This window comes from Gossypium raimondii, chromosome 9, assembly GCF_025698545.1.
Source record: "Gossypium raimondii isolate GPD5lz chromosome 9, ASM2569854v1, whole genome shotgun sequence".
In the NCBI taxonomy this organism is placed as follows: Eukaryota; Viridiplantae; Streptophyta; class Magnoliopsida; order Malvales; family Malvaceae; genus Gossypium; species Gossypium raimondii.
In genome coordinates, this window is record NC_068573.1 from 644,201 (window position 1) to 659,912 (window position 15,712).

Sequence of the window (15,712 nt, forward strand, 5' to 3'; positions counted from 1 at the left end):
AGGACACAAGTATGAATTCAGCCTTGAAAAATTAGATAGGTCATGAGTTGCTATAGTGTCAATATAGTTGAGCTTGATGAATCCTTGGACGCTGTTCCTCTTCCGTCACCAATAACATCCACCCTACATGGTCAGTAGATGGTTTTATTCATGCCTCAACTCTTAACAAGGAATTCAATCCAAAACAACCAAAGGAATATGGTTAGCAAAAGAGTAGTAGTTATGACTAGGAAGGTCGTAAAGATGTTAGAATTTGACCTTGGGTAGTTTATTTTATAAGAAATTACCAATCACATAAACAAGGTACATATCATACATTTACTGCTCTTTCCCTCTATGATCTTTTCAAGTCCATTTGAAGCAAAATACAAGGTTGTTTCAAGCCACTAAAAATCTTAAGAGAAAAGTTTCTAAGCTAAAGTTCTCTCCAAAATTACTCGACGTAAAGTATGCATCAATGGCCTATGCTGATCCATATGAAGAAGAAGAAGAAGAAGAAGCTAAACCTAATATTAGAGCTACGCTAACTACCCCGATGGTGACCTCTGAAGCAAGTCCTACTAGCAACCTAGTTGGTTTTCATCAAAGAATGGTCTATCTCCTCAATTCATATATTGATTCACACTACCCAGTCATCTCCAAACCGCAATGATTTAAAGGGTCAATATAGACAATTGTGTTCGGCATATTTTTTATAAAAAAAAAGAGAGAGAGTACAGAGTAGAGAGGAGTAGTAGAGTAAGCAATGCAATGGTGATGGTTTCTGATCTATTGATTTGCTCGTACGGATGGGAGATAATATTTTGTTTTTATATTCTTATTTTCTGTTGTTGAAAGTTTTGAAATTATTGAACTTTTTGAAATTTATTGGTGAAAGGTGATTGATATTATTTTGGTGTAAGAACTCTCATCATTTGTGATTTGTAAATATGAGATGTTTTATCCAAATTTTAAGGTTAGTTTTACCTCTTGAGAAAAGAGATTTTGAAAAACAAATTCTAGGAACTTATTAATTAGGACATCTTTCTTATGTTATTATTTTTCATATAAAATGAATTCCTTTTGGAGTCACAAAGAGTAAATAGGGAGGTTTTGGTATTATAAAAATATTTATATGGTCAAAATAAGTTTTTCATGACAACCACACGGGGTAAATAAAGATAGTGTTTGTGTTTTAAACAATTACTAGGATCAACATAGGCTTTTTTTCCTGGAAATTTGTAAATATGTAAATCTCTTTATAATGATAAAGAGTGAAGTATGGGGTTTGGTGGGTGATATTCAAAGGGAAAGTAGAACTAATTAGGATAAGGTTTTTAGTGTGCCTTACAATGGTAATTGTGAGATAGCAATAATTTAACAATCCTAAAAAATAACATGATGAAGTGTTGCTTGGAAAAAAATGAAGGGGTTGAAGATGTTGCTTTAGATACAAAATAAAGTTATCTTAGCTACAAGCGAGATCATAAGAGTGGTAAAAAGAACCTGGTTCAAATTTAAGATATATAAGGGAAACTAGAGAAGTAGTGTTGATCAGGGGGACTTAGAAGAAGTGGAGGTATATAGAAATAACTTATTTTCCCTCATTTTCCCTTCCTTAAGAAAAAATAATGCATTTTGAATTAAAATTAAAGAGACGTGACTAAGAGATTTGATGATTTTGAACACAATTTGAATGTATGATCATTTATGTTTGTGCTTCCATGATTGATATGAAAGAAATACAAGACATAACATGCATTAACTAATGCCTGTGACTATGCCTGCATTACTTGAATCAAGTTAATAGGGGACAAAACAAATGAGTCATTCAAGAAATGCCTGGCCCAAAGGAAATTCCTGGTTTCAATTGGGTGGAATGGGTCGAAGAACACGCAAGTCTTTCTATCTTTACATGGAGCAATATTTGGAGCGCAAACTTGAATTCTAGTCCCATTGTTATTAATACAACATGTAGTGTTCACTTCCTTAATCCTGCATATACAAATATTTGCATTTATATCATTCATTCAAAATCCAAAATAATTCTCTCATGTGGTATCGATACCGCTTGGAAAATTGATACCAAAATTGATTAATGTTTCTCGCTTAAAAACCCAAACCCCAAAAACTATCAGTACCTTTTTCAAAGTATCGATATTTCTATTCTGAGTATCGATACTTGTGATAGGGTATCAATACCAAATTACGTTACTGTCTCCCTGCACATTTCAAAATCACAGAGGTATCGTTTTTACAACATGAATATCAATACATTTGCTTCAGACTAGAAAAATACAACATGCATAAGCATATAAGTCATTCCAACTTGTACTAAACCATCATGCTATCATATCATCATCAAATAAATGTCAAAACTGCCATAATAGTAGTCTCAAACATCGAAACTAAGTCTGAGCTATCATCAACACAATACGAAATGGATCTCATAAACTTAGGAGCATATCTAGTCTATAGAAGCATCCAAAACATCATGGCAAATATCAGTAAAAGTCTACCACATTACCTTATTCTCAAAACGAAACAAATAACAATAACACCTACGAAATCACGAAAATAGACTTGCTTGGATCACCCTCGGAACCACACCGCTCACACCAGCACACAACTAATGTGCAATGGTTTAAAAGGAATAGGTGAGCTTAACAAGCTCAGTGAATACTTAGAATAACCATAATGTACACACAATATCAAAGGTTAAAAAGAGCATACTACAGCATGTTCATAACCATGTTCTAATCAAGTCAAAATAACATATTCACGTTTCATTAAGTCATAAAACTAACATATACTCCTACATGCAATTACACTCAACTCGCTTATATAAAATTCATATAACAATAATTCATCAAGACTAAACGATATATACATGTTTTAATAATCCACAAGTCTAGTAGATATATTCACATGCATTCACAAGTTAAATAGAAATGATCCAAACCACAATTACATATGCAATTTACTATGAGAATATACTAACATTTTCATAAAATTTAAATCAATTCATTTAGCATATTATTCACATGTTTAAGCATCCATCTCACATCGTAATACCACAACAAATAAGATCACATTTAATGATAATTTGCATAGCAACCACATACTCATTTAGGCATACATCACATTCCACATATATACATTTTAAGATAATTTGGCTCTTGAGGCTATGAAACATAAAAGTGAGCTCTATCAACACTCATCGGATACACATCATATTTCACATGTTTAATCATCTTTCATTAATTCTTTTATACATTAATCACATGAATATTTAAGCATATATCATAGCACATATAAATCACATTTAATCACATTCAGTCACATTTTATGATAGTTTGGCTATTGATGTTATGAAACATAAAAGTGGGTTCTACCACCACACATCAGATACACGGATCTCCATCACACCAGATAGACTCATAGAGTCAAACATGTCCCATAAGTGAAGCATAAAACTAACACTCTCCAACACACCAATTGAGTCATAAAGTCGAACATATCCCAAAAAGTGAAGCATAAAGCTAACACTCTCCAACACACCAAACATGTCTCGTTGAATGAAGCTTAGCTCACATTCCTTTATCTCTCCAAACATGCCCCAATGCCTTAATGCCCAAATCACAAAACACATATAGGTGAGTACTCACAATCCTATAGCATGCCAACTATATCTAACGGTCTCATAAGGTCACAAGGCCAAAGTATCCACAATTACACAATTTTAATTATTGATTTAATACACATCATCTCTGTTCATATTCATCAATTCACGTCACAAACTTGTACACAATGTATGCTTATCAAATTTACATTTAATTGCACTTAAAGTGCCACAATAATACTCATTGAGCCATCACGTATCCAACCACATATGAGTGCATTAAAATAAATACATCATATATCATATACAAGTATTCTCACATATTACCTGTCATAATAATATCACATTCCACAATTCAACACATACGTACTTACCAGTTTTTGCACACTTTCACTGCGCATTTATATTGTTAACGCAACATCATCACTATTATTTGGCATATTAAAGAGGCCCACAACATAATACAATTCAAATAGTCATCTCACATGTCTCATATCACAATATTGCATCGTAATACTCAATCCATAAATATTCTCATAATCACATAATTTACAAAAAAATAAAACAAGGGAAATAAAAAGCTTACACTCAAAATTTAGAGTAGGGGTTTAGGCTACAAATAAATTCCCAAATAACACAATGAATCATGTCTACAAGCAATTATTCCAAACACTCACCTGTTACGCTTTCGTCGAAAAGCCGAAAGCTTAAACTAGCTTTTCATTGTCTTCATCTCTACTCACAGAAGGTCCTATTGATTCCAACGCTTCAACAAAGTAATTCACACAACAACACAATCAACATTCACCCATAAACTCACATCAAACAATCCAAAAACACAGGCCTAAGCTAGGTTCTCATGTACCCGAAACCTTTAACATAGCAAACTTAAAATTCAAATATCTCGATCTATACTCAAACTTTTCACCTAAAACCAATTTCGTTCATCTTATAATTCACCTACTACTAATTCCCAACTTTTAAACTATATTAAAATACTCAGTTTATGGTATTGACTTTTTTGACATGTTTTTGGCTATTTCCCAAAAATTCATTAAAATTCAAGAAATACTTAATGAAACTTCAAATTAAGTTTATAAACCTTCTAATCATGTTAAAACAAGTTGAAAAACATTTTGAAACCACATTTTTACTCAAAATCCCGAAATTCACCATTATCGAGCAAATTTTTGGGTTTTCTTCAAAACATGTGATTTAATGGCTAATAATTCAGTCTGAAAGACTAATTAACATTTAAAACTATTTAGGAGTTGAATTATTACCCTATATGATGAAAAACCAAGCATTTGATCGAAAACCCGAAAAACCTGAAAGCTTGACAATGGAGAAAACTATGGTGTTTTTGGGTGTTTTTCTTGGTATTTAATGAAGGTTTATGACTAGGAGGATGATAAAAATCAAAGGAATAGAGTTTGGGAATCAAAACTTGAATGAGAAGAGCTTGGAAAACAAGGGACAACAAACACAAAGGATGGGACAAACCTAATGTGGGTTTTATAAAGATGAAAGGGGAAAATAGGTTAATTTTTAAACTTCGATAAAACTGCAACATAAATGCTCACAATTTTATCTCTATTACAAATCAGTCCTTTTTTTCAAAATTAAAGGTATTTAAAACTTATTTTTAAAAATTGATTTAATTTTCTAAAAACCATAGTAAAAAAACATTACCGATATGCCATGTTACAAAATTCCGAACAATCTAAGGCTAAAATTTCTAAATTACCCCTAAAACTCCTAGTCCCTATTTTGGGGTGTTACTTACACTGATAGTAATTGGGCTGGATCAATGGACGATATGTGAAGTACCTCCAGATATTTCTTTTCGCTTAAATCTGGGGTACTCTCTTGGAGTTCGAAGAAGCAATTGGCAGTTGCTCAATCTACAGTTGAGGCAGAGTATGTAGTTGCGGCAACAGCAGTCAGCCAAGCAATTTGGTTGAGAAAACTTTTGTTTGAATTAAATCTTGTGCAGGTTGAAGCAACCCAAATTCTATGTGACAACCAATCTGCCATAGCAATTGCGAAGAACTCAGTCTTCCATGGAAAGACAAAGCATTTCAAGATCAAGTACTATTTTGTAAGAGAAGTTAAACAGAGCAATGAAGTGACTCTGGTTCATTATAGTACTGAAACTCAACTTGCAGACATTCTGACCAGACCACTAGGAAAGACCAGGTTTGAGAATCTGAGAAACAAAATTGCTGTTCGCAGCATAAAGGCCAAGGAGAAGTGTTGTGAGATGACCATTCATGCAACATTTGGCGAACCCTCCAAGATTGGCGAACCCCCTAAGATTGGCGAACTCACAGTAAGTGGTGAGCAACCTCAAATGAATAGTGAGTGGTGAGCTACCTCAAATGAGTAGTAAGTGGTGAGCTCATTACTTTAGCAAACTAAAATGCAAATTGGGGTCGCAGGGAAAATGCGAACTGAGGTCACGAAAAAGATGCGAGCTATCTGAAGCTAAACCATGAAGCTGTGAAGCAGGATTTGAAGAACTTGCGTGCAAGTTATGTTTTCAGATTATGTTTTTCAGTTTGTTTAGAAAATTTAAAATTTATTAACATAATATATTTGATGTTTATTAACATAAATCCTTTGTTATTTCTTTCCATAATTAGGAGTTTTTTCTTGTTACAAATACCCTATTACATTATTCAAAAATAAAGTGCAATATATAAAACTTTAACAGATAATTTTGTTGCTAAATTTATTATTCCTTCACTGCAATTCCTTTTTTCTTAGTGACGAAATTCCAACAAATACTTTTACCGATAATGACCCATGGTTAAAAGAGTTACATTTATGGCATTCTTGGCGGATGAGCATGATGTTCATGGTCAGGCCCTCCAGGTGAAACTCTATCAGAGTCAGCTTTCAAAGCAAAAACCTGGCGATAATGCTCCAACTTGTTACGATCATAGCCTAATTCACGTAAAAGAAGGCGGCTGCTAATTTTCTTCTGCACCAGGGATTGAGCTTGAGAAGAACTCATCAAAAGGACCACGAAGAAGGCAGCCAAGAAAGATAACCTAGCCATCGTAAGTGAGGAGGAAGTAGTAGTAGCAGTAGAGATGAGAGAAATAGGCAACAACTGCTGGTATTTATAGGGATAGATCCAAGTCATGATTTGTGATAGTGGAGATTAAATGAGTCAGTATATTTTGTTCTGTTCTTAGATTTATTATTTTTAAAATCATCCTGGTAATTATCAGATCCTTTTGGAATACAATATAAGCAAACACATCAGTGAGTTTGGATTATTAATTTATTAATACACCGGCTAACCATTAGATAATGATCCGTAGGGATATATATATATATATATATATTGTTGAATATTTAATTAATAAATAATAAATTTTGAATTTCATCCTAGTTTTGTTTATGAATGTATAGAGTAATGATTAAAATTTTATCAGGCATTCATTTGATACAAATTCAAATCGTATGATCTCATTCCTCGCTTTCAATATTGTAGCAAAAAGTTATTATATTAATATATTTATAAGATGTCCTAATTTCGGGTGGAGAAAGATATTTAGATTGTGAGTTAATTTTAAAAATTAAAATATTATATAAATAATATTAGCCTTTGATAATTAATGTATATGTCTTCCTCAATCTATAAATAGGAAAATAATGTATTTCAGTACACTTAAACTCATGCCAATTAAGCTAAGACTCAATCGGCTTTTGATTTTGTTTTTAAACTGGTTTGCATCTCACTTTGTCTATTCACTCACTTTTCTTGTTGTTTTTCCTCTACTTCATTGGTAGGCTTTTCGTTTTTGTTTTAAGATATTTGTTTTAAGAAACTTATTTGGTTTTGAGGTATGTTACTGTTTAGAGTGTGTGTTTTTATTGTTGTGTTTTGGTATCATAGGTTGTGAGACTACACAAGAAACATTCTATTGTTGACCTTTCAGTTTGTTTACCTTTTTGGGTTTAATAAATTTTACTTTGGTTAAGAAAAAAATTAAGATTTTTATGAAACCAACATACATCTAATCATTATTCTTTTCACAAAAATAAAAATTAATTTATGATTCCACTACAAATGAAAAGTAAATAAAAGCAACAGCATAAATGAATACTCCTAAGATCCATTGTTAGATCAAGTCTCAGAACTTCATTGCATTTGTCTCTCCCTTAATCTTAGAATCATCACCTAATCTAGACAAGTCAATACGTGCATTGGATGTACTAGCATCGATATTTCACGGATATTACCGTAAACACTCCTTCCCTGCACAGATAAAAGGGCATTCTCAGAACTGGTTTACTGACATCTACAAAAGGATAAGAACTTGATCATAAGGGTATGATTACTTTGGCAACGAATTTCAGGGGGCAAGCTTGGGATGAGAGTCAAGTCCAACGGGAGCTTACCATCAATCCAACCCAAGCAATGATTTTTCAACAATGTAGGGTCAACCCAAGCAATGATTTCTCCAGAAAATGTTTGACTTGCTTAGCTTCTTCCTCAGCAACTAGCAATTTCTTCACAGCGTTGAATAAGGCATGCAAGTAAAATGGCCCAAGCTTTTAGAAGAAATTGGTTTAGGTTTAGTTAGTATAGTTTGACTTCACAGAAGAAAGGGTGTAGGGGTATATGAAAGCTTCCCCTAAAAATATGAAGATAAAAGCACAAGTGGTTTGTGTCCCTTTTGGAAATCCTCTAGCAAACCTTATTTTCTAACGTAAAGTCACTAGGCACTTCTGGAGACAAGCCTCTATCTTTTAAGACAAATCTCACAGTGTGTAGCACATGTTAAATAAGCCCTACTGTCGCCCCAGTCGTTGTGTTTAGCATTGCAGTTATTAAAACGCATAACTTCTTCATTATATCATTTGCAGAGCATGCGAAGATATCTGATTTACTGCAATTATATATACGTAGTCTTCCACCAGTCATTTTGAAACATGCAGACCCCACTTGGTTGGGACTATTGTTGGAATACTACAAATTAAGCTCAGTAAACACAGAATGGGTCTTCTAAATCCCTGAACCTCTATATGGGTTATCTACGAAGGATAAAGGCCACCTGAATGCTCAAAACAAGCCTGGACAAACTCTTTTTAGTGACTGTTAGGCTCGAAAATACTAAGGGGGTGAATTAGAGGTGCTCATGGGCCGGCCGGGCCGGGCCCAAAAAAATTTCGGCCCAAGTCCTAGGCCCGGGCCCGGCCCGGCCCAAAATATGGGCCTAGAGTTTTGCCCAGGCCCGTCCCGGGGAAAAATTCGTAAGCCCGGCCCAGCCCGGCCCGTTTTTTAAATAAATACCAAAAATTTATTTTAAAAATTAAAATAAAAATTAAAAAAAGTATTTTAAAAATATTTTAAAATAAAAAAATTTTAAAAAGTATTTTAAAAAATTTTAAAATTTAAAAAATTTAATAAAAGTATTTTAAAATTAAAAAAATAAAAAATAATAAAAATATTTATTATATTCGGGCCGGGCCCAGGCCAAAAAAGTTGTGCCCGAGGCCCGGCCCGTTTTTTAATCGGGCCTCGTTTTTTTGCCCAAGCCCATATTTCGGGCCTATATTTTTACCTAAACCCTCCCATATTTCGGGTGGGTCGTCGGGCCGGGCCGGGCCGCCCGGCCCATGAGCACCTCTAGGGTGAATTGATATTTTAATTTTTTTTTTGCAAACAATGATGAGGAAATGAAAAAAAGCTTGGATACTTTGATTTAGGGTGGTTCGGCCCTATTTGTCTACCTCCATTACCTTGAGATACCTCACTTAAGGATTTCTCAATTCACTATACTTGAATTGTTATCTTTTAAGGGAAAAGTATAATATTTATAATCTCTATCATTTTCACAAGGTTAAGATAGAATCTTCCCCTAGTTTTTATGGCTTAACTAAAACCTTTTACAAATTAATTAAGGTTTTATATCTCAAAAACCTAAAGTGGATCTTTCAATACAAAGAAAATATGTAAACAATGAAGACCTTTCAAAGGTGTATGTTTACAAGTGTTAAACTCCCTCAAAGAATGGAAATGATAATGATAAAAAGATCTAACAATAAGCACCTAAGAATTGGAGGCTTTACTCTTAATTTCTATGCTTGGATGTGATGTGTCCTTTACTTGTATTTATACCAAAGAATGAGTTTATGGATGTTTATGACCGTTGAGGATGAATTCTAATCATTGGAAGTATTAATTTCAGGCTTAAAAACACTTGCAGAGCTTTGGGGTGCGATACATTTCTTCAAAATTTGACCATTGAAAAATGGTGTGTTACTTAGGTGGAAGGGTGTTGTACCTCTTGAGAAGAATTTTGTATCTCTGTGCCTTTTTCCACACTGATCACTTCTAGGTACTACACTTTTTGGTCAAGTTGTTGTACCTTAAAAGAATCATTTTTGAAAATGTTTAATAAAATTTTTTATCATATTTTTTACTAAATGATTTAGAAAATTTAATTTAAATGTTTTATATCGAGACAATGTTGTTGCTCACATTATAATGCTACAAATCAAAAGAGTCGATCGTCAGCTCTATAAAAGAGCACGCCCTTAAATGATTAGATGCTGGCAGTTGTTCTAAGGTTGAGTTTATAAAAACGGCATGCACAGCCCAACAAAGGTAAGTTGATAAACCCTGCTTTTTCTCCATTATTCTCACCCATTAGCTTTCTGTTTTGCAGCCATCAGTTCCAATTGCTTGCATCAACAGAAAAACTTAATGAGCTCTCATATCAATATATTTCAATTAATGCTGAAAGAAAATAAGAAGAATTTGATAAAAACATTCAATCAATTCAACAGGATAACATACTAAATTAATCTATAATAGTTTTGGTGGCCTGCAACTTAAACAGGATAACTGAGTCCACCAATGTTTGCTTTCCAACCCATTCATTATTAACTCTCATTCTCTCTCCACCAATATGTAAATTATTTCAAGACTCAAATTTCAGGGTACATATAGTTGAAAAGATCACATCAATAAATCAAATTCTAAAAACTATATTCTTTTATTATAAAAAATAATAAAAGTAAAAGAGAGGTATGAAGAGGAGAATAGATCCCATGCGGAACAAAAGATACGCAGACTGCATGCTTAGTAGAGAATCAATGGAAGAGTAAATTAGTAATTTATGGCAGAAAATTATAGATTTGTAAATTATACATATGGTTCAATGTGATTGGCCGCCAATTGAGAAATGACTAAAATGAAAACCACATTCCTCGTTTTTTAATATTCTTCATGCCTCAAAACAAGCCTCACACAAATATTCCCTTAGCTAAGAAATTTAGTCAAATATAAAGGCAACAACGACTTCTCCCCAAGCATTGATGTTGGCAAATTGCCTAGCATTGTTACACCCATTACCACAATGTTTGCACTTACAAAAATTATTTTAACCAAATTTTTAATTAAATCAGTTTCCAAGTGTTGGAAAGGGGTAAAAACATAAAATTATTTTTCACATTTAAAATACACACTTTTAAAAATGGGATAATAAAACATTCTCTTCAATTATCGTGCCACTTTCTACTTTGGTTCATTAATATCATTTTCAAGGTCTTAAAACACTTTTTCAAATCATAATGTTAGGACCTTGTTCGAGGTTAATTTGGGCTTGAAAAACACAAGATTAGAAGTGTAAGGGCAAAAGTGTCAATACATTATCCTTATGTATTGATACATTGCCATGATACTGTAACATTTTAGCCACCGACTTGCAAAGTACTGATACCTAGATGCAGTGGACCCCCAAAATTGGTTCAAAAACACCTAAAGCATCATCAAAACATGCCAACAAATTTCAAATCACTTTAGAACAATTCATGTCACAAAAGTGTCTAAATCTTTTCAAAGGCTAAATTGAAAGCATTCAAAAGTTCCATAATATTCTAATCATTACAATTTCTTCTAATGCAAAATAATATAATTTAAATTCGTTAATCGCTTCCCACCTTGCACGATGATGTGATACCTCAAAGACACTATCTTTAGCTTTGTAAGAAAAAAGTCCACCACCTACGCATTTAAACCACTAACATCTTAAGCTCAAAGAATTTAGTTCGTCTCTTATTAGAGTTGAGTATTTTATAACTATGAAACTTAAGTTCAATGAGAATTTAGACTCATTCACTTACTAAGTTGTTGATTAAGGCTCAAAGCTGGCATTAGAACCTTTGATTCCTACATAAGTTCTCTTATTACACAAGAATTACAATTTCATTATACAATTTCCCTTTTCCCGTTACACACATTATAGTTAAAGTCAAACTCAATTCCACTTTTCTTTATTCAATAGTTTCACTTTTTATATATGTTTAATTACTGCGAGACATATTGTATTATTATTAACAACTAAATACTTTATCTTTAGTAAAATATACCCAGATATTTGGGATTCCAACTAAACACTTTAACATGTATTGTGTTAAAGGTACATCCATCCAAATACCTTGAAAAAATGGGTCTAAAATGCACTTACGTGCTATGCTATAAGGTATATACCGTTACCTTCAACACAAATGCACACACTAATCCTTATAGCATGCCAATTATATCCTAACTATTCTACTAAATTTACAAGGATAGTGCAATGTATTAACACTTTTATAAATATTACCTACTCTACTCTCTCCCATTACTTAATTTCTACTACTATTTTTATTTCATGTACTATCAAAATTTTAAAATTTCAATAATCACGAAACAATAATTGTTAAATTTATTAACTAAAGTTCGCTATTTTCAAAGTCGATATGCCAAACATATTATCATATATATATATACAATGTCATGGTAGCTTATTACTACCACATATTACTCACTAAAAATCCAATTAATGGATTATTGACTGTCATTTGCGTTAAGATTGAAATTTCAAATTTCGAAAAAGTACAGAAACTTAGAACAACCCAATTGGAGAAAATGTATTAAATCTACAACTATATGCATGGCACAATACTAGTAATTGAATTTAACCAAACAGACTTAATTGCTACTGTTTGGATCGAGGCTAAAATTTCAAATTTTAAAAAATACATAAATTAAAATTTACCAATTTGAGAAAATACAAAAACTGATATTAATCAAATAAAAATACATAAACTAAATCTACAACTTTCACAAAATGTAAAAATTAATCACGAACTAAATCTACTCCCCCCGTTAAATTTAAAAAGTTGAACTGTTACATTAATATTTTCGCCTAAAATTTCTTTTACAAAACCATAAAAGTTTTAAAATAAACTTTAGCAAATAATAAATGTTAATTCTATTTCAATTTAGTTTTATTTGATTCTTTTAATCATATAAGAATTAAATTGATCCATTTGATAGTAAAGATTAATTTGATTAGGCCCTTATAATAGAAGGATCTCTCGGATATATGCACTTTTTTGTTCTTGACCTGATGACCAACATATCCAAAAATGGAAGAAAACAAACAACTATATATGTTTTTGGAGAAAACAAAGCATACTTACTGTTAACTAAAACACAACAGTTGGTTGTTTGCCATTTTTTGAGGTACTAATGGAGGTAAAAGTACCACAGAGATTCTTATACTAAGAGTCAAATTGCATTTTGCCTCCTCTATTAAAAAAATTAGTAAATTAACCCTTGTACGTTAGATCAAAAAACAAACTGACCTTTTCATCAAAAATTTCATCTAGTTCTACTATTAAAAATTGGTCTCCATCCGTTAGCATAAAGTATACATGACATGCCACATGTCGTAATTTGGTTATTTTGTTAGCCATACCAATTTATAACTATACAAATGGATGAAATTTTCAACATAAATGATTAATTTGCTTTTTTATCTAATGTACACGGATTCATTTGCCTATTTTTTAATAGGGGACAAAATGCAATTTGACTACTAATACAATGACCTCTATGGTCCTCTTACCGGCTAATGGATAATATCCAAGCAAAAACATGGATCCAAATGACAAATTGATTCTAATAAGGGAAGAGTAGGAAAAAGATCAATGAACATAGCTTGCTATGCTTTGCTACAAAGAACAAGCTTAGCTTTCTCATATCAAACTTCACACAGTTCCACAGCATGAAGCATATAGAAGCAGAGTTTCAAGAAGATTGATTATGTTTGTAGTCTATTAAAAATCAATTAACATTATTCATTGAAGACTGAAAATGTCATCTTTTTCTAACTGGAATGCCTAAATTATTTCAAGATGGTCCACAAGTGCTAAACAAAGATATCCTTTTGCAGTCTACATCACCTAATCTTGTTCTTCTTCTGGCTTTGGCTCTGCACAGCCGAAGAAATTTTCTTCCAACACCGGATAGCAATGAGCGAAGGTATCAAAAGCCAAAATGAATTTGCCAAAACATAGTATGCATAGTAATAAAATGGGCTTGCAGAAAAGTTATCACCCTCCAAGTAAGCTGTTATGAAATATACAAATGTACCATATAACTGTCCCAGAGAGATGGCAAATTGGAGTATGTAGCTATATCCTTTTCCTTTGGCAATAGCATACCTTCCAAATTGGAAAAAGAAAACATTTGTCAATGACAACAATCAAAGTAGAAGGAAATAGATGTATATGTAAACAAAACTAAATCTTACACTGCTAGAAGGCAAGGTGGACCTTCAAGAACTGATGTCATTCCTTCAACAGCAACAATTGCTGAGTCTCTTCCTGCATATCTTGAATCACCTTTGCTATATTCCTTCCCTGCCATTAAATCATATGAATAAATAGAAGGTAGGGGTAAAAGTACCATGGAGGCACTTATACAAGGAGTTAGATTGCTTTCACCCTCTCTATTAAAAAAATTGGGCAAATTAATCATTGTATGTAAGATCAAAGAGAAAATGAGTTCTTTTGCTAAAAAAAAGGTTGATGTCCGTTGGCATGAGTAATACGTAGCAAGCCAGATGTTAGTATTTGATTATTCCATCAACAGGGATTAATTTGCCCACTCTTTTAGTAAAGGGGGCAAAATTAAAATCTAAATCCTAGTACAGGGGTGTCATGGTACTTGAGCTATTAATAATTATCAAGAACATTCAAAACTAAGAGCAACTTACAAACTTCAGCCAGATAAAATCCAGTCTTGTCTTTATAGAATTCAGGGGAGAATGCAAAATATCCTTCAAGAATTATGTGTGTAAGTCCCGTGAAAGCCCACCAGCACATCAACAATCTATCAAGTTTAGATATGCTGCGCGATCGCCCTGGTATAAAAACAAGTAAATATCTAAATTAAAACAAGTTTAGAGTCCTTTAACTGGACACTTATGGTCCATGTCACAGATCAATGCTAGGATTCCTCCGGTCTATTAGTAGATCTAGAATGCAGCAAGTTGTAATAACTTTTTTCAACGTATTGGTAAGTAGCTAATAAGAAAGAAATCAAACCCCAAAACATGTGAAAAGTCTGCAGAATTTGTAGTGAAAATGAAAGGTGTTTTGATTTACATCGAAAATGGGATTAGAGAAAGAGGGACAAACCAGAGAGGAACCAAACAAGGGAGACGACGAGCAGGGAAGAGAGACCATAGACGGTAAGAATGGTGGACTGAGAAAGGGAGACGGGAACATATCCAGGCAGTTGCAGATCCCTGGGCACATATGGATGCTCCATTTTCAGTCGCCTTTTGTCTCTTCTGCAGTTCTACAACTCAAACTCCACCAACTCAACTTATATGGAGGGTTTTCTCTTTTTCCATTAATATTTCAAGTCATTATTTTTCTATAAAAAAATTCAAATAAAAGGATAAAATTTCAAAAAGCTTTTTACAAAAATACATACAAATTCTGAAAACACCTTTCTAATATTTAATGATTTTAAAATAGATATCCTTTCCTAGGTGAAAAATATATATTTTATGGTCTTATAAATGAAATATCTTATATGTAACTAAAAATTATAATTTTTATATATAAAATATTAACTCGATACAATTTAGACTTATTTAATTTTTTAATGATATAAAGACTAAATTCATCCGTTTAATAATAGAGAGAGTAATTTAACCCAATCTCGGACCTCTTATCTACTTTAATCCAACAATAATCACCCATCCATTTCTTCCTCCTTTCCCACATAAGCCAAACATATTGTTA

At 32.6% G+C, this 15,712-nt stretch overlaps 1 protein-coding gene across 1 annotated transcript; it reads right to left on the reverse strand.

Moving 5' to 3' along the window:
* Positions 1-13,553: 13,553 nt before the first annotated feature.
* Positions 13,554-15,296, reverse strand: LOC105798026 (probable 3-beta-hydroxysteroid-Delta(8),Delta(7)-isomerase). Its single transcript, XM_012627899.2, has 4 exons — positions 15,098-15,296; positions 14,674-14,820; positions 14,209-14,317; positions 13,554-14,119 (listed from the first exon to the last, which is right to left on the reverse strand). The coding sequence occupies exons 1-4, from the start codon at positions 15,228-15,230 to the stop codon at positions 13,855-13,857; spliced, it is 654 nt and encodes a 217-aa protein (XP_012483353.1). The 5' UTR covers positions 15,231-15,296; the 3' UTR covers positions 13,554-13,854.
* Positions 15,297-15,712: the final 416 nt, after the last annotated feature.

What these genes read in the sequence shown, in the direction of transcription:
- LOC105798026 (XM_012627899.2), bottom strand. Translation starts at nt 15,230, where the DNA reads ATGGAGCATCCATATGTGCCCAGGGATCTGCAACTGCCTGGATATGTT. An exon ending in CCTTGTTTGGTTCCTCTCTG is followed by an intron (nt 14,821 to 15,097) that starts GTTTGTCCCTCT and finishes TTTTTATACCAG; the next exon opens with GGCGATCGCGCAGCATATCT. An exon ending in CCACCTTGCCTTCTAGCAGT is followed by an intron (nt 14,120 to 14,208) that starts GTAAGATTTAGT and finishes CCAATTTGGAAG; the next exon opens with GTATGCTATTGCCAAAGGAA.